At 36.8% G+C, this 22,799-nt stretch overlaps 3 protein-coding genes across 4 annotated transcripts; 1 reads left to right on the top strand and 2 right to left on the bottom strand.

Annotated features, from left to right (window-relative positions):
• Nucleotides 1–1,669: 1,669 nt before the first annotated feature.
• Nucleotides 1,670–4,322, bottom strand: LOC140834907 (uncharacterized). Its single transcript, XM_073200102.1, has 6 exons — nt 3,973–4,322; nt 3,499–3,592; nt 3,188–3,261; nt 2,799–2,849; nt 2,203–2,439; nt 1,670–2,081 (listed from the first exon to the last, which is right to left on the bottom strand). Exons 1-6 carry the CDS (start codon nt 4,075–4,077, stop codon nt 1,962–1,964), a joined length of 681 nt encoding a protein of 226 aa, XP_073056203.1. The 5' UTR covers nt 4,078–4,322; the 3' UTR covers nt 1,670–1,961.
• Nucleotides 4,323–6,520: 2,198 nt separating this feature from the next.
• On the bottom strand, nt 6,521–9,194 carry LOC140834904 (uncharacterized). Its single transcript, XM_073200098.1, has 5 exons — nt 8,604–9,194; nt 7,979–8,131; nt 7,715–7,856; nt 7,132–7,373; nt 6,521–6,948 (listed from the first exon to the last, which is right to left on the bottom strand). The coding sequence occupies exons 1-5, from the start codon at nt 9,030–9,032 to the stop codon at nt 6,742–6,744; spliced, it is 1,173 nt and encodes a 390-aa protein (XP_073056199.1). The 5' UTR covers nt 9,033–9,194; the 3' UTR covers nt 6,521–6,741.
• Nucleotides 9,195–10,187: 993 nt separating this feature from the next.
• LOC140834903 (1-phosphatidylinositol-3-phosphate 5-kinase FAB1B-like) lies at nt 10,188–22,710 on the top strand. 2 transcript variants are annotated; one of them, XM_073200097.1, is made up of 11 exons: nt 10,188–11,705; nt 12,460–13,203; nt 14,137–14,290; nt 15,704–16,048; nt 16,388–17,239; nt 17,371–17,702; nt 18,064–18,187; nt 18,271–18,441; nt 19,814–21,349; nt 21,574–21,840; nt 22,062–22,710. In XM_073200097.1, the coding sequence occupies exons 1-11, from the start codon at nt 11,107–11,109 to the stop codon at nt 22,308–22,310; spliced, it is 5,373 nt and encodes a 1,790-aa protein (XP_073056198.1). In that variant the 5' UTR covers nt 10,188–11,106; the 3' UTR covers nt 22,311–22,710. The 2 variants fall into 2 exon arrangements, with proteins under 2 accessions (XP_073056198.1, XP_073056197.1); XM_073200096.1 differs by having other exon boundaries at nt 12,457–13,203; nt 22,062–22,709.
• The last annotated feature ends 89 nt before the right edge of the window (nt 22,711–22,799 follow it).

Here is a 22,799-nt window from a genome sequence, read left to right as displayed (position 1 = left end):
TAAATTCGATATTCCCACAAATATTTGGTGGTTTAAATCCATGGGAACTATAAGGATCAACTTCTGGGATCCGATCAATAACTTCAAACACTTGGGTAGTTGCTACAGTTCCTTGTAAAAATTGAGCAAAATACGCCAGTGCCCGTGCCACATGTGACGTGAATGCTAGTAAGTTGAATTTTCTTATAAAACCATAATATAAATTCATGATTTTTTTTCCTTACGTATTCGATGTAACAAACACACTTGATTGAGAAAATGTTCATATCTTGAGCGTTGTGGAGGAAGAATAGCTGAAACATTTACCTGCTCCCAGCATTTATTACACCCAAGAAACATGCGATGGCAGAACAACCAGAGAGTTGCTCTTTTCAACCAAAATGGAGCCGTACAAGAATGCCAAAGCCCATGTCGCATAAGTAACAAGATAGACAATCCCAATCCCTGCACCTTTTGCGAAACCAATTTTTGTTCCCAGTGGCATCGATCTCTCTAGAAAATTGGCATATTCTTCTGCCAAAGCATCCTCTGCTACAACAGAAAGCACAGTTCTGATAGAACTTATGGCTTGTTCTGCAATACTTCCAGCTTTCTTGTAAAACACCTTTATTAAAGAAAGGATATTGGTCAATAACTCAGTTGATGAATCCAATACAAGATGTTCGTATACTGCCTTATAGGTTATGCCACATGCAATAGTTACTGGGGTCACAGCAAATACTGCAAGGGAGACTTTCCATGATTACATGAAACCAAACATATAGACTCATATGAAGGTAAATATATGATGAACAAAATGTGCCATTTGATTTACAAATTTACATATACGTTAGACTTGTTTCAACTTGAGAATATGGACATACTGAGAAGGAAATATAGCATAACATGTGTTGATCTTCTCCGCCGTCATTTCTTGAATTTGTGCCACATCATTTCTTGTATTTGTGCCACCACAACAAAGGCTTACATTGGCGAATTTATAATCTAAGATGCGTGATCTTCCATCAATGTTAGTTAACATTGATTGACCAAGCAATTGAAAGGCTCGTCGTAGGGAGGAATTCTTCGAGCTTTTTACAATCTATTATTGATTTTGAAGCAGATGCACAATGCTTGGTGATGGACTGATTGGTTTCAAAGAAAGATATATAGTATTATAGTCAGCAATCGGCGGATGCATATACAAAAGATTGTTGCTATAGTTTTGGCAATCCCGCTCGCAGACAAGCATACAAAGCATTTAAAATGGTTGAAGAGACGGGAACTAATTTACTTGTCAAGAAAAGATCTAATTCATAGTTTACTCGTTGTCCCATAATCTTCATCGTTTTCTGTCTCAATTGAAACCACTCGAGTTGAACGAACAGCTTCCTTCAAGTTAAAGGCTCGCGGACGTTGCACCATGCACTAGTCATCTGGCATGGTGTCTTTTTCTCTATTTGACTTTTCTTGGACATATTAACATCACGTAACGTAGAAGGAAGATGCTGCATGTTTTTATTGTTTTTTAAGTTGTTTAAACGCAACAGCACCTGCCATTCAAATGCCCTCTAATGCTGCCGGCCACCTTTTCTTTAGGTTTAAAAATCGAAGAACCACCATGATTCCCTGTGATTGATTGAAAAATGCTTCCTTGTTGAATGAAAAAATAAATAAATCAAGAATATCATATTTAGATGTAAAAATTGTTAAATCTCAACCTTAGATTATCCGTAAGTACATAAGCAAGCTATTCCAATTTTGTACTGACAAAGAACAACAAAATAGTTCGCTCGGAAACGAAACATTGCGACAGCAGTTAGAAGAACACAGACACACATGCCTCAAGAAAATCAATCCGGTATGATTAAAAAACCCAACTCCAATCCAATGATTCAAAAACATGCGTGGCCATGATTTGTTTCTTGTCGTGTATGGATAATCCATGCGGAGTTAGATTTCCAAATGTTAAACCAGCAAAGCTACAGCACGTTTCTAGCTGATATAGTGGAGGAGACATCTTGGCCAGGCATGATCTTTTGTTTTCTTCCATTCCTCCTGTTATCTACGACCCTTCCTGCCACTCTCTCCCCTGACTCAACCTGCATTCACATATAAATGTTCCCAACTTCCTCGAATTTGCTGCACAGCTTCATCATTGAAAGGCATGCAGTAAAACTAATTAGCAGAACGATAGAAAAAGATACATTTTGTGAACATTACCTCTTCATTGAATCCTTCGTATTTAGCAGCTTTAGGTTTTGAATTGCCCGATATCGTAGAGAAGTTTCTTTTACAATGGGTCTCGCTGTAAGAAGGGTTGCGCGATGACAAACATGTAGGAGGGGCAGCAGAACAAGAAGACGATGATGAAGAAGAAGAACCAAAGGAATTGATGTCGCTATCAAAAATATCGTAGAAGAGTTCTTGCAGTTGTTCTAAACTTTCATTCCCATTTTCCTGCCAACCACAGATCAAAGAACTGCATTGGAACATGTTTCCATGACTCAGTCACCGGCCAATCAAAAAAATTTGTTCTTAATGCATAAGCGGGTCCTGATTTAAATTAGGGAGTGTTTGATGCACTTCTCAGGATTGTGTATCAAAAACCCATATTAGAAATGTGGACATCCAAGATGCAAATAATGGGGATATATAAGTTCCACAATCACGTGAAAACATAAATTACAAATCATTAACTCAGTCATACGACTCGCAGATCAAAAGGTGCTCCCCTCATCTTCTTCCAAGCACCGAAAAGGTATTTTTGAGGAAAAAAATGAAAAATTACAGCATAAGCTACAGGATCAGGCACTCACATTGGATTGGCTCATCATTGATACCATTTCATTCAAGAAATCACCCATACCCTGCAAGCATCACACAAACAAAAACATTCCATAATCAATAAATGGACACCAAGGGTAATTTTCTGTATAGATCCAGCACCAACTTTATGTCGAAGATATCACACTTCAAAATTCATAATTTTGGACATACCAAACACCCATGTCCATCTCATATACGGGCATGTTGAATAGATATGGACGGCACTAATTTTCGTATTATGGGACCAGAGGAAAACTAACATATAATAAGCTAAAATTATTTGCAGTTCCCTTGCCGGATCCATGATCACTCACACAAACATGAGATCAGAAGGGCTCATACATAACGCGAGGTCATATAACATAATTTATAGACTTACGTTTTTGTCATCATCGTCTTCGCAGTCATAGACTCCCAAGTCATACAAATACCTTTTATCGCCGTTTGAGAGCACTGTACAAATTCGAACAATGCAGACCATAAGTCTAAATAGCAAATACTTGTCTATCACACGATAACAGCAAGAACGAAATATTTGTAATTTTATTCGTAAAATCGTTTGACATACAAAAAAATTGACCCTTCGCGGCAGCGGATTAAAAAGAATACAAATTGGCTCCCTCTTGAATTCTTGAACTAACATACAAGTTACAACAGACAAATATTTATAATGAGTTCATTTGCAGTCACCAGAATAGGCTTGCTGAATGGCCTGAAATTTCTTCTTCGCATCTTCCAAATGCTTTGCATTGCCTGAGGCGAAGCAGCGATCCGGGTGCCATTTCTACAACATTAAACCAAATAGACCACGAGTAGCTTTCAGATTTCAGAAGAGAAACAAGAATCGAAAAACATGATTGCCGCAAAGCACATAAGTTTTCATATTCAAAATAACATACAAAAGCTAAGAAACATATATTCTCGTCAAAAATCCAATCGCAATCGATGTTTTCAACAAATTCCGAGATCATCCTTCTCAAGGACCCCTTCCCGTGACTGAGCACGTATTGATTCACGTAAGAGTGCACGTTCAAGCAAGTTTCAATAACACCATTGTCACGGTTATGACCATATCGGAAATATATAAAAAAGAAGTTTTTCTCAGTATTTCAACCCAAAAAACAAAACAAAAAAGAAAGAAGAAAATGTTGCTTCAAAGCTAACCAGTGCAAGCTTCTTGTACGCATTCCTAAGCTCTGGTGTCGTGCAATCCTTCTTCAACCCCAAAACCGCGTAAAAATCGTTGCTTTTCTCCACCCAGTCAGCCATTCCTCAAAATTCTCCCAACAAACAATAGCTACGGGAATTTTCCTTCTCCCAACGAACCCTTCTCAAATAAGAAGCAGCCGCAAACACAGAAGTTGCGTGTTTTCTTGCTCGCTTTCAATAGGATGCACATGCTACAAAGCATCACAAGGGGCAAGTGGTCATAAAAATCACATCTTTGTGGGAGTATGACACGGAAACTGGTCCATTTAGAGAGAGAGAGAGAGAGAGAGAGAGAGAGACGAAGCCTCCAGAAGCGGTGTCCAAGTGCAATCCTCTTCCACACTTCCTCCTACGTTTCATTCTATACATAAATTATTATGTTATATTTTTACTATTACTCAAATTAAACATTATATATCTCTCACTTTTGTTTTTAAGCATTTATGGAAAATTGAGATACAATAAAAATTGTTTCTTTAAATAAATTTTATTTTATTTAAAAACTGTTCACACTATAAAAATATTCATGCTTTTAAATACACACGTACATACATTCATAATTAAAATTTAAGCTATCAAATTTTTTAGCTAAACTAACTTCTATTCCAATAAAACTTATAATATTAGAAGAATTATATAACAATGGATATCGAATTTTAAATTTGTCACTGACATCAATTAAAATATCACAATAAATTCAAATATCTATTCTATTTTATTAAAATTGAGAATACGATAAAAACCGTAAAAAACACTAAAACATCTACATCTATTTTGTCCTTTTATTATAGACAAATTTATAAAAAAAAAAATTATCTCAAAATTATAATATAATTCATCGTTATTTCGTATAATTATATTTTAATTTTTATTTAAATATAAATTAAATAAATTATAAAAAATATTGTACAAATTATGATGTGACAATGAATATCACATGTACATTTTGTCAGGCACATGACAAAGTAAAACAAGTGGCAAGTTTTATTAATTAAAGAAAAAAAGAACAAGTGGGCAAGTTGCAAATATATAACAATGAATGCTTCCTAAAAACGAAATAAATATGCACGCAATTTGCAGACAGGCTGACTAAAGAAGAAGATGGTGGTAGAACCTGCTATTGAGTTCTTCTCCTCAAATTAATTATATAGCCAAATAGTTGTCAAAATAATATTAATTCATGTAACCCAGTCATTGCGTCCAAATATTTTTAGAAACAAATGGAAGGATGAGGATACCATACCGGTCCACTACTAAAATGTGTGTCGATTTTCTTTTTCGATTTTTAAATTTCAAATAAGTGTAGATATCTGGTGAGACTGTTTCATGTATCTATATCTATGATATAAATTGATCCGATCTATATTTGGAATATTATTTTTCATTTTAAATTTTTCATGAGTGGAGTAAAATATCCATCAACGAGATATATTATATTATTGTGTTTTTAAAAGAGTGATTTTTAACACACTACCATGACTATACCCCTGAATTCATTAAAGTATACTTTAATAATATTATCTGTATTTTTTGGTCATAAAGTTTGGAAATTTTTTATGTGTGTTTGAAACATTGGCGAAAATGTTGCTGAAAAAATTATTTCAAATTTATATCGTGCATCTAAAATGCTTCTACTACTCTTTCCAGTCACAAGAAAGATGTTATGTAACGAAACAATGGTGCACTTATTTCACCAAATTTTCAAGAACTTAAAATGGAGTAAGAGTCAAGTTTTGTGATACATTTCAGCCGTAAAAAGAAGACAAATTCTTTTTCCAAGCACAAAGCCTCAAAGACAGAGAGCGTCTACTTATGTACCACTACTTGTAAATCGAAGAGAAACCTTTATTTTTTTAAAAAAATCTTTATTAAATCGTGATAGAATAACCGAACCTTGGTACTTGAACTGCTGTGCGGTTTAAAAAATTTGAATTACACTATTACCACCAGCTATAACTTTTAATAAAACGACAAACACTCGATCCTACAACAACTCACATGAATCATAGGATAAATTTTTTTGTCCGATTGGTATCATTGTATTTGATTTTTTATATATATATGTAATTTTTACCATTCTCTTGAAGAGCTATATTTATAAATATCAATGTTGAGTTAAATATTAAATCACATATATAATGTTTAACGACGCACAAAACATTTTCAAACCCATTATTTTCAGGTTTTATCATGATGTAATTTAATATAATAATCTACAATATTTAGGATTTTTTTTTACCAGATTCGAGAAATGAAGACGTGGAAAACTAGTCCAAAACATACCTTGTGTTTTAACAAAACAATTAAGCGATATTCCAAAAATTTCAAAGTAAATAAGGATGCAAATTTCAACATTAAATCACTATTATGTTTTTTTATTTGTTATTAAAACTCCGTATCACATTTAAATCATGCTCAAGCCTGCGAATTAGCTGACGGGTAATTGAAAAGATATCCAAGAACATAACACATCATTATAATCAACCAGGCACTCGAACCTATCTTTCCTCTAATATAACCCATGGATAAAACTCACGCAGACCAGAATGGTTAGATGCGCGCAACAACACCGATGACATTCACAGTTTTGCGGAAGAATACGGCAGTATACTAAATCGCAATGCTATTTGGATTGCAGGCAAAAAGAGGGAAAAAAAATGCTCTTACCTATCACTTGAATACAACCGCAACGGCAACTCTAGCAACAATTTTATGCGACCCTCATCATAGATAAAGCTGGATAAGTTCATCACTAACCACAGACGGGGTTAGAACACCTAAATCCGTAAATAGTAGGGTAAGATACTGTGGTGGTGTATAATCTCTGGCCGACGTTTCAACCTCAACCTTTGATGGGATTGGTACCCCAAAATCAATGGGACGTAGGGCAGGCACCATGTCTTTTTGGTCAAGTGGATACATGCGAGCAAACTGCAAGTAACACGAAACCATAGTGCGTTCAAACAAAATGCTATCTGAAACATCAATGCATATGCAGAATAATGAACCAAATTCAGTATGCAGAAATGCCTGTTTGAGTCTCCCTTTTCTTGATATGACTCAAAATATGGTCACATCATTTATTATATATGAAAACAAATTGTTGCAGTTTACCTTGTAACTTTCAGCAGCGACATATACTGGTTTATTCATGCTCTTAGCAACCAATGCAATTTGGTAGGTACCCATCATATTTATTATACCTCCACTTTCAACTACTCCGTCAGCACCAACAAACACCATGTCTACTTCATCCATGCTATATGCCACAGCCGAGTCGATTAAGAGCTTGACAGGCACATTAAGTTTGGTGAGCTCATTGGATAATCGTAATCCAGTTCGATCTGGTCTCCCTTCTGCATTTCATGGTTGACTTATATGGTTAGTCAAGCCACCAGTTTGTATAAGTTAAACTGTTGAGCTAATATGGTTTAATCTATTTCACCATTCACATATCCAGATACACATTTAAATTGCCACGTAGTCTTTTTTAGTTACCTCTCTCGAACGTCAATCAACATCCCACTAAGTATAGGCAGATACAAGTCCAACAATGCGCTGGACCACATAGATTTTGGGCATAAAGAAAACTATGATTAATGCTCAAACCTTAGATTTATACTGCAAGGTCATCAAATTCAATCTTATAAAAAGCAAAAAAGTACAAATAGCAAGAAGCTGAAGCAAGAATAAACACCTGTGCAAAAAACTCGAAAGAGCTTCTTGTTCTGAGCAGCTGTTCTCAAAACTTCAAGCACTACTCGAGAGAAGCCATGCACCAAAATGGTACAGCCATCGAAAATAAAATCTTGGCTAAGCATTGCAATGATCTTCCGTGCCTGAGATTTTTTTAACAGCTTTCCACATCAATACATTTAGACATTGATGCGGCGACACATGCAATTTGATATGTGAAGAATGATGATCATTAGAGAATTTAAATCATCTTGCCAACAGATACCTTGTATGATATCTCCCCAAACTTCTCAGCGCGTTCAATCAGTCTAGACTTTGCTGAACCAAAGTCCTCGTACTCTAAGGCTGAAGTTCTTGTCACATATCGCATGAACAGATCACATCCGGCTGTTAAAGAGATGGAAGTTGTGTCCCATGACTACAAAAAACACGAGGAATAACAACGATAATTATCATTCAACTTTAATTGTGAGACTTGAAGATACAAATCTCAAAATGGTGAATAAAATACCAGCCCAATGAACGGCGAACATCAATATGACGAGAACAAAGTTTGTCCGAGATTAAAAAAAATGATTCATTTTTTTTAGAAAATGTGTGGAAAGCAGTAGAGGTCGAGTGGTCTCATACATACTTGCTTTAATTTGTTTCTTATTTCTGGTTAAATTCTCTGCTTTATTTTGTTTCTTATTTCTGCTTATATTCTCCCCAATCTCACAATAAGATGCAAACTATGAAATTATGAATCGTGCGGGTGACTCGTCTGAACAATCGTACCTAGGTTCTCGGATACTTTGTTTTTCCAGCAAACAAGTAAAAACCATAAAAGGGCTTCATTTCTGCGCGGCGAACATCAAAGATAAACCATAAACAAATAAAAAACTACGTACTTTAAGCGAATCAGACGCTCTTTTGAGTTCGATCTCAAGTTCCATCATAGTGGTAGCTTGACTCGATCGTATAACCGATGACAAAGCCCTAATCGCCGCCACGGCCTCAGCCAAATCCGGCTGTTTCCGCCAGTTATTAAACTCGTCCACCACGCTGAGCTTCTTATCTTCCTCCCCTCCGGACGTATAATTATCAGAAAAGTCATCATCGGGGTGGTGGCCAACGGCGGATTGCGCTTGAGCCAGCCAATCACTAGTCACAACCCCATGGTGCGCCGCACGTGTTTGGTAATAAAGGGAGAGTTGAGGGTTAGGATTACCGGCGGCCATGACGGTGGAAGCGGAGGAAAGGGGCCTGCTGTCAGGGTTAGTGACGGTGTCGTTCTGGTGCCGTTTGTCGAGAATGAAGGAAGCTGACCTGTGCCACATCTGTTTATTCTTGAATTTCTCCTGTTTTGAGGGTGTAAAGCAATCGAATATGAATCAGAATTTCTGCGATTTCGCGGCCTGGGAAAGAATTTGGGAATTATCGGGTGATTTTGTCGAGGTTTTCTTGGGTTTAATTAAAGTTAATTTTTTTGTGATCCTTATGAAAATTTTATTCCTTTTCTGAACAATTCACATGTTAGCCTTCTTTGATAAATGAAATTTTTTGGGTGTATTTGATTGAGTGGATTAAATAAAATATATTAATAGTCAAATATTTATACTAAATTTAAAATATATAAAAATTTAAACAAAAAATTGGACCACCCGAGCGCACATGGCTCCACCCTTGGCTCACAGCAATCTTATCCATGGAAAATTGCCTTTTACTATTGTATGTTATTTTCATCTCATTTGTTTATAAGCACTTCACGCATGTTATCAACCTTCAATTTGGATCCATAGTTTCTGATGAAAAATTGACATTCCAATTTTTTTTAGATAAAAACTTGCGTGAGACATCTGTTATTTGAGTCATTCATGAAAATATATTATTTTTTATGCTAATAGTATTATTTTTTATTGTAAATATCGGTAGAGTTGATTCGTCTAACAGATAAAGATTTGTTGAGGTGATATCTATAATTATATTCAATAGATGACCTCATCGATAATTACATAGGTACCAACACTGCGTGACCAGAAAATCAATTCTATATATAGTAGAACCTCCATAAAATAATACTCGATAAATTAATGACCTCTTTAAAGTAATATTTTTTTAGCAATCTTGATTTGGACCAATATACTAAATTAATAATTTCGATAAAAATTAATCATCATCAAGCAACGACTTCATTATTTCAAGAAGATGATTCATTATTTCAAGAAGATGATACTTTTGTGGATCGTACGCAGTTTTAATATGATAAATTTTCATTTTACAAAACTAAATAATTTCATTTTTTGTAATGAAAGATTTTTAAAAAACACAACTTTATGTCCTTAATGAAAATTATTCGTAATACTTATGAAAACCCTAAATTGACCCTGAAGGCAGAGGCCAAAAAGGAAATCGACACGTGGATAATTGTGATTGGTTGATACTTTTGACTTTCTATTTTAATAGCACAAAACATCAATTTACAGTCCCTCCCTCTCCCTCTCCCTCTCCCCAATTCAATATTATTATTCATTGTTTATAATTTGAGCACATATGTTTTCTTAATTAATGTTTGGAGAAAATTATGAATTTACTTCTCTCGCGTGTGATCGATGTATTTGGAATCATTATAGGGGAGAAATGATGAAAGAATTTGGGCAGTCGTACGGTGCCTTTCTTGAACTAGAATCCGCCGGAATTTCGAGTTGGGAGTGATTTGCTGACCGATCGATTGGCTTTAGATTTCTTCCAGGATTCGTGTGCTCTTAATTTTTTTGTGCGTTTCATGTACGAGGGTTGAGACTTGAATTTCTTTTATTTATAATTTTTTTGCTGTTTTCTTGGGGTAATAGATTTTTGAATAATTTTTGCCTTTTTCGATTCCTAGATGTCTTGAAATTTGAATTTGAGTAGTGTGTTAGTCTTGGAAATCCGAATTACATTGGCTTTAGAATATCCGAATTGATAATCGGCACATTTAAGGTTTCTGTTGGTGGAGTTTGTTGAAGTTGTTCATTACGGACGCGCGGCGGGGGTGATTTCATTTCTTTTGATTTTTTTGGTGTTAGATTTACTGTCGTGGGAATTGATGATATTACGGTATTGTTGTATGGGAAAAATAAGAATTAGTGCAGTTCCCGCAGTCATTTTTGTTAGGTGTTGATTGAAGGAAATTATGTATTCTGTGTATCCGAGTATCTAGAGCTTTTTTTTTCAGGTTTGCTTAAATATCCTGACGGCTTTCCAGATAGTTTCAAAATCATCCATTTGGCATTTGATTATCTTGGTTACAGAGTCTTTTTGAAATTGTATAGTTGGCATGTTTCTCTTATTGATACTTGGGGGAAGGGTGTACAAGTTGATGTTGTAGTCAGCAAATGATAATATCAAAATGAGAGGGAAACTTAGAAGTCTATGGATGCTCCCAATAAGAATTTCTCTGATCTGATTGGGTTGTTAAAGTCCTGGATCCCTTGGCGATCCGAGCCAGCTCATGTGTCAAGGGATTTTTGGATGCCCGATCAGAGTTGCAGAGTATGCTACGAGTGTGATACCCAGTTCACCTTACTCAACCGTAGACACCATTGTCGCCTCTGTGGCCGAATTTTTTGTGGAAAGTGCACTTCAAATTGGGTTCCTACGCCACCCAGCGAACCTGAGATTCCACGGGAAGAGTGGGATAAGATTAGGGTCTGTAATTACTGTTTCAGACAATGGAAGCAAGTTTTATCGGCACCTGTTGATGATGGAATCCAGGTCTCCAAAGTGGACCTCATCAGCACCTCACCATCTGCCACCAGTTTTATCAGCACCAAATCCTGTGGAACCTGTGACAGTAGTAGTGTTACCTTTATTTCATTACCTCAGTCTTGTGCAATTAGTCCACCTCAATCAGAAACAATGGAGACTACAATAGAAAGACAAAGTGTTACAGCAACAACAAGCAATGATTATGCCATGGAGATAGGAGAACAAAACCTATCTCAAAACCAATTTGGATTATGCTCCAACAGGTTCTTCTTTCTGCATTTCATTTTTTACTGCTTGAACTAAACAGTTAGCTTTTTCTTTCATGAGAAAGCGTAGGTTTCTTAGATAGTTAACAGTTCTCTGCTTATTCAGTGAGCGGCTTTAGGATTCTTCCAAAGTGTGCATGATATCAGCTTCAATATGGACGGAGGCATTGCACGTGAAGTTTTATTCCAATCAAGGGTCTTTTGCTTGTTTCATGGATATTTCCCATTGTGTTAGCTATTTTCTGTGGCATGTGATTGCTATTGGCATTCCTATGGGTTCATAATTCGTAATTCACGTACCAATGAGTGTAAAATCTGAAACTTAGCCATCACATGATAGCTAATTCAAATATACCCCGTGGTGTAACTTTCTATTTCATTCCTGTGGAAGTTGATTATTTTATATGGATTTGTGCTGTGAATGTGACTCTTGGTAAAATGGCCGAGTTGGTTCTTATAGTTTTTCTACTTATAATGTAATAAGGTGTTAAGTTTGTTTTCTTCCTTGAATATCAAGCAGTTCAAATAGATCTTAAAGGTATCCGTGTATCAATCGTTTTGGAAGAGCTCTATTTACGCATATCCATAATAATGCAATCAGTGTCTATTTGCCAACTGAATCAGTTTCTATTTACCGACTAGGACACAGGTGCCATCAGCATCGTGGGAGCTTTTACTCCTGAAAAGTTACAATTTATGTGCTGTCTGTTGGTATGATTACTAATTGTTCCTCGAATTGTCTGTACAGGAGTGATGATGATGATGATGATGATGAATACGGAGTATATCACTTGGGTCCAAGGACTAGTCCATTTTCTCAGATTAATGGCTATTATGGTCATGTTCAATTTGAAGATATGGGCAATGGCTATGAATCCCATAAAGTCCATCCTGAAAGCGTTGCTCTTGATATAGAAAGTCGGAGCAGTTCTCCACTACATGATATTTTTTATTCCCAGGCCTCTGATGATGTCCAGCAGATCGTGAAAAAAGGTGTCGAGGATGACATAGGTGACGATGATGAGGCACCTTCTTTATATTCTGCTGAAGATGTTGATACCAAACCTGTTGATTTTGAAAATAATGGAGTTCTGTGGCTCCCTCCTGAACCAGAAGATGAAGAAGATGAAAGGGAGGCAGTTTTGTTTGAGGATGACGATGATGGGGATGCCACTGGAGAATGGGGGTACTTGCGCAGTTCAAGCAGCTTTGGGAGTGGCGAATATCGAAGCAGGGACAAATCAAATGAGGAGCACAAGAAAGTCATTAAGAACGTAGTTGATGGCCATTTCCGTGCTTTAATAGTGCAACTCTTGCAGGTAGAGAATCTTCATACAGCAGAGGAAACTGATGGAGAAAGTTGGGTAGAAATAATCACTGTCTTGTCATGGGAGGCTGCTACATTGTTAAAGCCAGATATGAGCAAGGGTGAGCAGATGGATCCAGGGGGCTATGTGAAAGTCAAATGTTTGGCTTCTGGGCGTCGGAGTGAGAGGTGATAGCCTGAGTTTTTGCTCTGTTGTTTGTTGTACTTATTTTATGGGGCCTAATAATGTTTTTTGTGAATGTGTGGCTTCATATATAAATGTTTCGGTATGAGTTATTGGTCTTCTGAGGACAGATTGTATAATCCCACCAAAAAAATGAAACGGAGTTGAATTTGACATTAATTTGGGAATAGTAATGACACAGGTGATTATATGCCCGACTAACTCTTCATTAGTGTTTTCTTATATTTTCAATGAATTTTATTAAATCGATGTTGTTTCTTTACAACATTTAGTCATTAGAAATATTTTGGTGTCATTCCAGATAATATATGAAAACTGCTTTTGGGTTGAAACACAGTTCTCAGTCATATGTCTGCTATTTAAGTTGCCTGAGCTCTTTAGAAATTTGTAGATTGGGGAACTGGAAGTCTGAGGCCGTGAATTAGTGCTGGGCTCGGTTGTCTAGAGGAAATGTCTAAACTATGATTTTGTGAGAAATAATAACCTGGTTTATTCAGCTGTTCTCAATCTGTTTCATATGTTTTGTAGGCATGGAAGGGAGGGGATCTACTGGGAGGGTATTGATTTCCTTTTTTATTTATTCTCTTTGTATATGTGTTTTCAATTGAATCTTCTTCATTGGCTTTATTCCTAATTTTCATACAATTGAGTGAAATGTTGATTGATTTGATTGTTTAATATCAATATGTGGCTTATTTTCCATAGAATTAATAAGGCTGTTACTGATGAATAATTATAAATGATAACCGATGATTCGGGGATTGTCTTCATGATTTCCGAGAACTCACTGCCATCAAACACATATGTGAATGATTTTAACTCTGTTTCATTCCTCAGTTTTAATGCAGATTCTACTTCTTTTCGATATATTGTTCTCGTGCAGCCTTACAAACTTCATTTTTATTAATCCTTGATAGCATGGTGGTCAAAGGAGTTGTTTGCAAGAAAAATGTAGCTCATCGACGGATGACTTCAAACATTGAGAAACCTCGGGTTCTAATGCTCGGTGGAGCTCTCGAATACCAGCGTGTTTCTAATGCTCTTTCAAGCTTTGATACTTTGTTACAGCAGGTGGAGTTGATCATCATTTTTCAACGATTTTAAGCGAAGTCTGAATCTTCAGTTTATTATTCTTATTATTTTTGTTAAACACCATCTGCGCCTAAATGGGTGTTTTGGCGTACATGAGAGCTGAACTAGGCCAAGACTTCTGGCAACGAAAAAAAGAAAAAATTGCAAATTTTAAATATTTGGTTGAGGAATTAGATTGAAAAAGATGCCGAGATTTCTCTCAATAAAGGCCCAATTAACTAATGTATGAGCCACCATATCTCCTTCCCGAAAAATTTGGAGAATATTACCAGTTGTGAATTATAGATCTTCTAGTATTGAGATACAAAGTCAATAACTATCATTTTACATGCTTAATTTGAATAATCGTAGAACCTCAAAGAGCATGTTTGTTCCAGATTGGAAAGACGAAACCAACCCATGTTTTGAGCCCCATTCCCGAAGGTTTCCCAAATATGTTTGTACCCTTAGAAGTTCTTAAACGCCAAAAGGTTCCCGATCCTTCCATATTTGAGTCCCCTGCTGTAGTGTATTGGTGAGAAAAGGTTCCTAATCCTCCAATTAATTATAAAAAGAGATGTGGAGACTCCCTTATATTTTGCCCCATTTTTCTGTTATGGGCAACTCATGGAAAATTCAAACAAAATATTAATTAGATAGGTGGGATCATGATTTTCTTTATTTTGGGATTCTGAACTATCTTTCCATTTAGAATTCTTCCAAATCTATAGGATTCTTAGGGATGTGATTTTTGATTTAATCTTGTTAGCTCTATTTTTATTTTGCAGAATTAATATGAATAAAATCACCTGAATATCTTCTTCTGACCAAGTGGTCGAAGAGATCTGAGGTTCGGTCATTAATTCGAGCCTCATTTCTAAGTACGCCATAGGTCACTAAGGGTGTAAACACAAAATAAAGAAAAATGTCTTGACCTAAGGGAGGAAACACAAAATAAAGAAACATGTCTTGATCCAATTACATATTACCCCATATACAAGTGGGGACTTTTAACAAGGAAAATATTTATTCACAAACTGTTACTTGCGAGATTTGTGGTTCTCTATGAAGTAAGCCTCCATTTCCAGGCCCATTAACAGCCCCATAACGTGATCCATAACTCCGGTCAACATTTTCCTTTTCATAAGATCCGCAAGAGGAAAAAGGCCACAAGTTCTTGAATGTGAGACAAATTGTCCCAATTAAGACCAACTTCCATCAATTTAGAAGTAAAGTACAATTTGATTCTTCCAGTTGACTCCAAATACCAAAGCTGAGAAATCTCGAATTTCCCTTGCTAGTTCGCCATGCATGAAGATATGAGACATGGTCTCCATATTATGCTGTTTTCTTCTATATGAAATTAATGCATTTTTATTCTGTTCTTGCTTATTTATTTACATTCATTTTCAGGAAATGGATCATCTTAAGATGGCAGTTGCAAAAATAGATGCACACCATCCTGACATTCTTTTGGTGGAGAAATCTGTTTCGCGACATGCACAGGAGTATCTGCTTGCAAAAGATATATCACTTGTTCTGAATATCAAAAAGCCACTCTTGGAGCGCATAGCTCGCTGCACGGGTGGTCAAATAGCTCCTTCAATTGATAATCTATCTTCTCAAAAATTGGGATATTGTGATATGTTCCATGTCGAAAGGTTGTTAGAAGAGCATGGAACGGCTGGACAGAGTGGAAAGAAGCTGGTGAAGACGCTGATGTATTTTGAAGGTTGTCCAAAGCCGTTTGGTTGCACGGTATGTCTACTGCCAGGACAATACTAATGATACTGATGTTGATAAGATAATGAAAGTTCTATCTATCATCATTCTTTTGAACACCAAATTGATATCACAGTGAGTGCAATTTTAATATTTCAGTTTCTTAGACAATTTTAATATCTCGTGGAGCCTATTCTCTGAACTTTTACATTTAAGATTATTGAAGTCTACCAACAAATCACCTAGTTCTCCATTCTTTAAAACTTAGCTTTCTTTTTTTTACGGAAAAATGTAAATTTTTTTCTACCTAAGGGTATACTAACTCTCTTCAGAAACCTTACTGTTCTGATGGCGATTTGATGTTTATTACATCAGATATTACTTCGAGGTGCCAATGGGGACGAGTTAAAGAAAGTAAAGCATGTTATACAATATGGGATCTTCGCTGCTTATCATTTAGCTCTGGAGACATCTTTTCTTGCTGATGAAGGTGCTCTGCCAGAACTACCATCAAACTCCCCAATTACTGTTGCAATTCCAGAAAAGCCATCTAAGATTGGGAGGTCCATCTCAAATATTACTGGGTATACCATCCCTGCCAACGAACAAACTCCCGGAATTCACTCATTCAATGAACAGCAGAGATCAAATAGTCTGCCTACTTCTGATCTGGTGAATGCTGCAATCATGTCCTTCCACAAAAATGAATGTACAGATACATCTACACTTCCAGCTCCTATGAGTTTTCAGTATCCCAAATCTCTCGTCTCATCTTCTGTTAATAACTATCAGCATTGTCCTTCTAATGAACCATCTGCTTCCCACTCATCAGAGGAAAGAGACCTAGTAGATTTTGTCATGGATTCGGAGGTAAAAACTTTTGAAGCAGATGGACTGGCTGCTACCGAAAATTTTCTTAGTGTAAATGATTACTGTGATTCAACTATCAGAAGTATGAATAAGAATTTCTGCAACCTGGATGCAAACACAAATGGTTCAAATCCATCAGCTTTTCTCGCTGATAAAAAAGTTACCCCGGAACAAACTGGTTTGAAGGAAGATTTTAGGCCTTCCCCCTCGAACCATCAAAGCATCTTGGTTTCCTTATCATCGCGATGTGTGTGGAAAGGAACCGTCTGTGAGAGATCTCATTTATTTCGGATCAAATATTATGGAAGCTTTGACAAGCCATTGGGCCGTTTTCTGCGGGATCATTTGTTTGATCAGGTACTCTATCCTCTATTCCTCTACCTGGTGGGCCTTGGAAGGATGATCATCAATAAGATATGCACTCGTGCCTTTTTGCTAGAGTTGTCTTAGATTTGTATGGTACTTAGAGAGTCTAATATGTTTGATAGGATTATAGATGCCGCTCATGTGAGATGCCGGCAGAAGCTCATGTTCAATGTTATACTCATCTACAAGGTACTCTTACAATCTCAGTTAAGAAACTGCCAGAAATTCTTCTTCGAGGTGAAAAGGAAGGAAAGATTTGGATGTGGCATCGTTGCCTAAAGTGCCCACGTACTAATGGTTTCCCTCCTGCAACTCGAAGGATTGTGATGTCTGATGCTGCATGGGGACTGTCCTTTGGAAAGTTTTTGGAATTAAGCTTTTCAAATCACGCAGCAGCAAGCAGAGTGGCAAGCTGCGGCCATTCTTTACATAGAGACTGTCTTAGGTTTTATGGGTATGGTGTCTACATTCTTGCTTACTTACTCTTCTCTCAATTATTATGATCACGAGTTATGAATATAAGTTATCAGCGTTTTGGTTGTCGCGTAAACATGAAAACCTGGCCTCGGGGAATATTGAAGTGAGGTACAGTGGTCAATGAACAAGGTCTGTTCAACTGGGCCATTTTGTTACCTATTTTGGATGATATATTTTTTCATAAATCTCAAAGAGTGCTTGATGAATGGCTAGCATGCTATGGAAACAAAATTAAACAGCATGCTGCATTTTTTGCTTCATAAAGATTCAAGAGTGCTGTATTGTCGGGCAGCACTCTGTGTGTGTGTGAAAGTTTCATGATTCTGCATTACATGCAGGTTTGGGAAAATGGTTGCTTGCTTTCGGTATGCATCCATTGATGTTCACTCAGTCTACCTGCCTCCCTCAAAGCTTGATTTTAATTATGGAAGTCAGGAGTGGATTGAAAAAGAATTGAATGAGGTGAACAACATTCATTTTTATCTTATTTTCAGTTTTATTTAACTTGTTTCTATTGCCCGACGTTTATCTTTCTTATCTGACAGGTGGCTTGCCGCGCAGAGCTTTTGTTCTCTGAAGTGCTTAATTCTCTTCGTCTTCTGGTGGAAAGAAAATTTGGCCCTAGTCAGCCCAATAATGGCATTAACATTCCTGAATCAAGACGCCAAATAACAGATCTAGAAGGGATGTTGCAGAAAGAGAAGGAAGAATTTGAGGTCTGATATTAATTTCGAAGTAAAGTCATTTTTCTGTAATGAAGATAATCTTTTGTATGCTGACAACATATTTGTTCATAATTGATGTGAATATCACTGCAACTGCAAACATCTGTTGCAGTGGGTTATGTTGATTAATCCTACCCTTGCTGTGCACATGGTTTTGGTAAAAGAGAGATTATATACAGTATTTTGGGGCCAGTTGACTACCTAATTGCAGAGTTGATAGCTATACATGTGGTCGAATAATAGTTGTCAAAAGCATGGAGCATTAAAGCGCTCAAGTGTCTTGGGCTTTAAGCTCAAAGCGCAAAGCGATGTGCACGCGCGCAAAGCGATGTGCACGCTTTATGGGAGGTAAAAAAATACAATAAAAAAATATTCTAAAAAATAAAAATAATTTAACTTTATTTAAAAAAATATGGAACATGAGATATCAAATATTGAAATCATCATAATCTTCATCTGTTAAATATCAAACATTAAAATGGGAGGATAAAATATGAGGTGACACAAGGGCAGAGGCGATGGAGAGAGGAAGACAATGCGATGTTGGGGTTTTCTTTCCTCCTTTTATGGTAAATAGAAGACAAATTGCAATTTAACCCTTATCAGATTTTTTTTTGTTTCTCCGCACAGAAGCGCAAAAAAGTGCATCTCATGGAAGTTGTGCGCTTTGAATGACACTGAAGCGCAGGCATTGCGCTCTGCGTTTAAATCGAGCACTTATGCGCACTTGACAACTATAGGTCGTGTTGTTGCATTTTGGAGGCCTATTCATTCTAAGAGATTATACGTGTAGTTCTGATTTGTAAAACTACAATCTAGTCCAGCATTATAAGCGCTATTGCTTTATAAACAAATATTTAACAGGAAAAACGTGTCTCATCGGTATAGATGCATTCATAGCTTAAAAGTATTATTGTGAGTCATCTCTGACGATCCTTTTCTCTAAATTTGTCATTATTCAGTTAAATTTTTTTATTACCTTCGTGATAATTGTCATTTCTTATTGAGATTTTATCCTTTGTTGCGTACCATACACTTCTTGGATTGAAATGTAACATTTTTGGTCGGTGTGTGTCATTGATATCCAGATTTCGATTTTTCCCAAGGACGAAATTCAAAATTTCAAAGTCTAGTGTTGAATCGATCTTCGGCATTGGCGTTTTTGCTAAATTTTAATGGAATAACATTATATTAGTATGAAGTAAAGCTAGTTTTTTTGGAAGCCTGTAATGGCCAATTGTGAAATTATATAGAAAATAGACACCATGTTTCTGGTGGAAAAATATAAGAATATTTTTAGAAAGTATATTTCTAGTTCTTCTAAGCTTAATGTGGGCACGAATACATGTTCCTAATTTGGCAGGAATCCTTCCGAAAAGTGGTTAAGACGGATGCAAAAAAAGGGCTGCCTGCTATAGATATTCTTGAGCTGTATCGACTCAGACGACAAGTAGTTTTCCAATCTTATATGTGGGACCGCCGTCTGATATATGCAGATAGTTTTGGTGACAATAACCAAACAGTTGATGTGGAAGTCTCATGTTCAGAACACATTCAGAAATCTTGTAGTGTTGGTGAGAATCTTCATGATATCAACGTCCCTGTTAAAAATGGTGAAACATTGTGTCCTGCTCAATCTATTCCTGTTGATGCAAAATCTGACCAAAATCCTGATGAAGAGGTCAGCAATAGGCATAGAGATTCTTCTGAGGTTGTTCATCAACCAACCGATGTGTCTCTTAACCCTGAACATGGAAATCAAGATCCAACTACACGTTTTGTTGGGGTGAATACCACTAGTGAGTCTGATCCTCTGGAGTTAAATATTAGCGTCCATAAATCCCTCTCTGACGGGCAAGCTCTTATTTGTTTATCAGATACTCTTGAGGCAGCTTGGACTGGTGAAAACCAGCCTGGTACTGGGATCCCTAAGAACAACAACTTTTACGAATCATTAGAAGCAGATACATCATCTACATTAGGCGTATCTGAAAATTTGGATGTGGAAGACTCGGCGGAGGATTTGAGGATGTCAAAGATATCTCGGTCGCCTTCTGTTTTGTCAACTAGAGGTTCTGATAATATAAAAGACACTGTTAGCTGGTTGAGTATGCCGTTTATAAGTTTCTATCGATCTTTAAACAAAAATTTTGTTGGAACTACCCAGAAACTGGATACGCTTGGCGAATATGATCCAGTTTACATTTCATCATTTCGGGAGTCTGAACTCCAAGGTGGGGGCAAGTTGCTTCTGCCTCTGGGGATTAATGACACTGTCATTTCAGTGTATGATGATGAACCCACTAGTATTGTAGCTTATGCACTTGTTTCTCCTGATTATGTTACCCAAATTTCTGATGAGCCGGAGAGATCTAAGGACATTGCTGACTCGATGTTTTCTACGTTATCCCTCGATCCTGGGCATTTTCAATCGTTTCATTCTTTGGACGAAATGGTGCTGGACTCTTACAAAAGTCTTGGACCTGGAGATGAGAGCATCTTATCCTTGTCAAGTACTCGTAGCTCCGTGCCTGTGGATCCACTGTCTTATACAAAAGCTTTGCACGCCAGAGTGTCTTTTTCGGATGATGGACCCAAGGTGAAATACGCAGTTACTTGTTACTATGCGAAGCGTTTTGAAGCTCTTAGGAGTATATGTTGTCCGTCCGAAATGGATTTTATTAGATCCCTTAGCCGATGTAAGAAGTGGGGAGCTCAAGGTGGCAAGAGCAATGCATTTTTCGCGAAAACCTTGGATGATCGGTTTATCATAAAGCAAGTTAGTAAGACCGAGCTGGAATCTTTCATTAAGTTTGCTCCTGGATATTTCAGTTATCTTTCAGAATCAATACGCTCAGGAAGCCCAACATGCCTAGCGAAGATCCTTGGAATTTATCAGGTACACTAGGAACCAAATAATATAAGTTGAAAGTAATTTATTTTTCTACCTAGGTCACTAGGACTAGAGTCCTTTAGGTGCTCATCTTAGTAGCAGGGCTTGTTTTTGTTGCTCTTGGTTAGATACTCCATCATAGCATATATTTGCACTTTTATTTGCATAAAAATAAGTTGACTCGTGATTTTTCTGAAATACCTCATTTATCTGTCTGGTGTTTTTACAAGGTCACGTCTAAGCATCTGAAAGGTGGGAAAGATTCCAAAATGGATGTGCTGGTCATGGAAAATCTCCTGTTTGGTAGAAATCTGACACGGCTCTATGATCTTAAAGGATCTTCTAGGTCTCGGTATAATCCTGATTCTTCTGGAAGTAACAAGGTTTTGCTGGATCAGAACTTGATTGAAGCTATGCCTACTTCCCCAATTTTTGTTGGAAACAAGGCCAAGAGATTATTGGAAAGAGCAGTCTGGAATGACACCGGTTTTCTTGCTGTAAGTTTGTCTTTTCTTGTTATAGTTTATTACAATCCAAGCATAAGCTGGAGATGTACAAGAACTGTTTGTCTTATAGTTGATTCTTGATTCTTTTAGTATTTCATTTTCTTTTGCTCCTGCATGCATATTTGTTATTTTCATTCTTGATTTGTAAAGCATGAGACCCTAAACTCAACCAGTTTGTTAACATGCGGAACGGAAAAAATATTTTAATGCAGTCGGTAGATGTGATGGATTACTCGCTACTGGTCGGGGTCGATGAAGAGAAGCATGAGCTTGTTCTTGGGATTATAGATTTCATGAGACAGTATACATGGGACAAGCACCTGGAGACATGGGTGAAGGCATCGGGCTTCCTTGGTGGACCAAAAAATGCTTCCCCAACTGTAATTTCCCCGAAACAATACAAGAGGAGGTTCAGAAAAGCCATGACCACGTATTTTCTGATGGTTCCAGATCAATGGTAGCCCGCCACAATCATTCCCAGCAAGTCACAGACAGATCTGTGCGACTAGAATAAAGCACATAGTGTGTTTAATCCTGAATCGGTTTCTCCATTTTCATATATTCTTTTGTGAATCAGTTCGTTTTTTTTTATTCTCTTTAGATGATGTGATTGTTATTTGTAGGAAATAACAAATGTAGTTAAGGCCATTATTGTTGTCCCAGTCTATATACTTAATGAAGCTCCTCCCCTCCCACAAAAAAAGAGAGAGGATATTTTGTATACATTTTTTGTGTGGTTCTCTCTTCCCCTTGATATTTTATGCTTGGAAAATGGAAGTTATGTTGTATATGAAATTAGCATTTGTGGCCAGCTTTGCTATTTTTGTAAGATTCGGTTCCTTTGAATAGTACCATTTGCGCTTTTGTGTATTTTCATAGTTTGATTATTATTATCAGTTTGATGGTGGGAGGCAGGCGCTATTCTTTCTGTATTCAAACACATTTGATTC

Source organism: Primulina eburnea, chromosome 6 (genome assembly GCF_022965805.1).
Source record: "Primulina eburnea isolate SZY01 chromosome 6, ASM2296580v1, whole genome shotgun sequence".
Taxonomy (NCBI): Eukaryota; Viridiplantae; Streptophyta; class Magnoliopsida; order Lamiales; family Gesneriaceae; genus Primulina; species Primulina eburnea.
Note: the sequence above shows the minus strand (reverse complement) of the source record. Positions and strands in the feature narration are given on the sequence as shown.

Bases quoted from the DNA above. Each gene is read 5' to 3' on its own strand.
- LOC140834907 (XM_073200102.1), bottom strand. From the start codon at position 4,077: ATGGCTGACTGGGTGGAGAAAAGCAACGATTTTTACGCGGTTTTGGGG. The intron at 2,850-3,187 runs GTAAGTCTATAA...TGATGCTTGCAG, and splicing joins AAGACGATGATGACAAAAAC to GGTATGGGTGATTTCTTGAA. The intron at 2,082-2,202 runs GTAATGTTCACA...ATGTGAATGCAG, and splicing joins ACGAAGGATTCAATGAAGAG to GTTGAGTCAGGGGAGAGAGT.
- LOC140834904 (XM_073200098.1), bottom strand. From the start codon at position 9,032: ATGTGGCACAGGTCAGCTTCCTTCATTCTCGACAAACGGCACCAGAAC. The intron at 8,132-8,603 runs GTACGTAGTTTT...TGTTTTTTGTAG, and splicing joins GAGCGTCTGATTCGCTTAAA to TCATGGGACACAACTTCCAT. The intron at 7,374-7,714 runs GTGTTTATTCTT...CATGAAATGCAG, and splicing joins CTTTCGAGTTTTTTGCACAG to AAGGGAGACCAGATCGAACT.
- LOC140834903 (XM_073200096.1), top strand. From the start codon at position 11,107: ATGGATGCTCCCAATAAGAATTTCTCTGATCTGATTGGGTTGTTAAAG. The intron at 17,703-18,063 runs GTATGGTGTCTA...CATTACATGCAG, and splicing joins GACTGTCTTAGGTTTTATGG to GTTTGGGAAAATGGTTGCTT. The intron at 18,442-19,813 runs GTCTGATATTAA...CTAATTTGGCAG, and splicing joins AAGAGAAGGAAGAATTTGAG to GAATCCTTCCGAAAAGTGGT.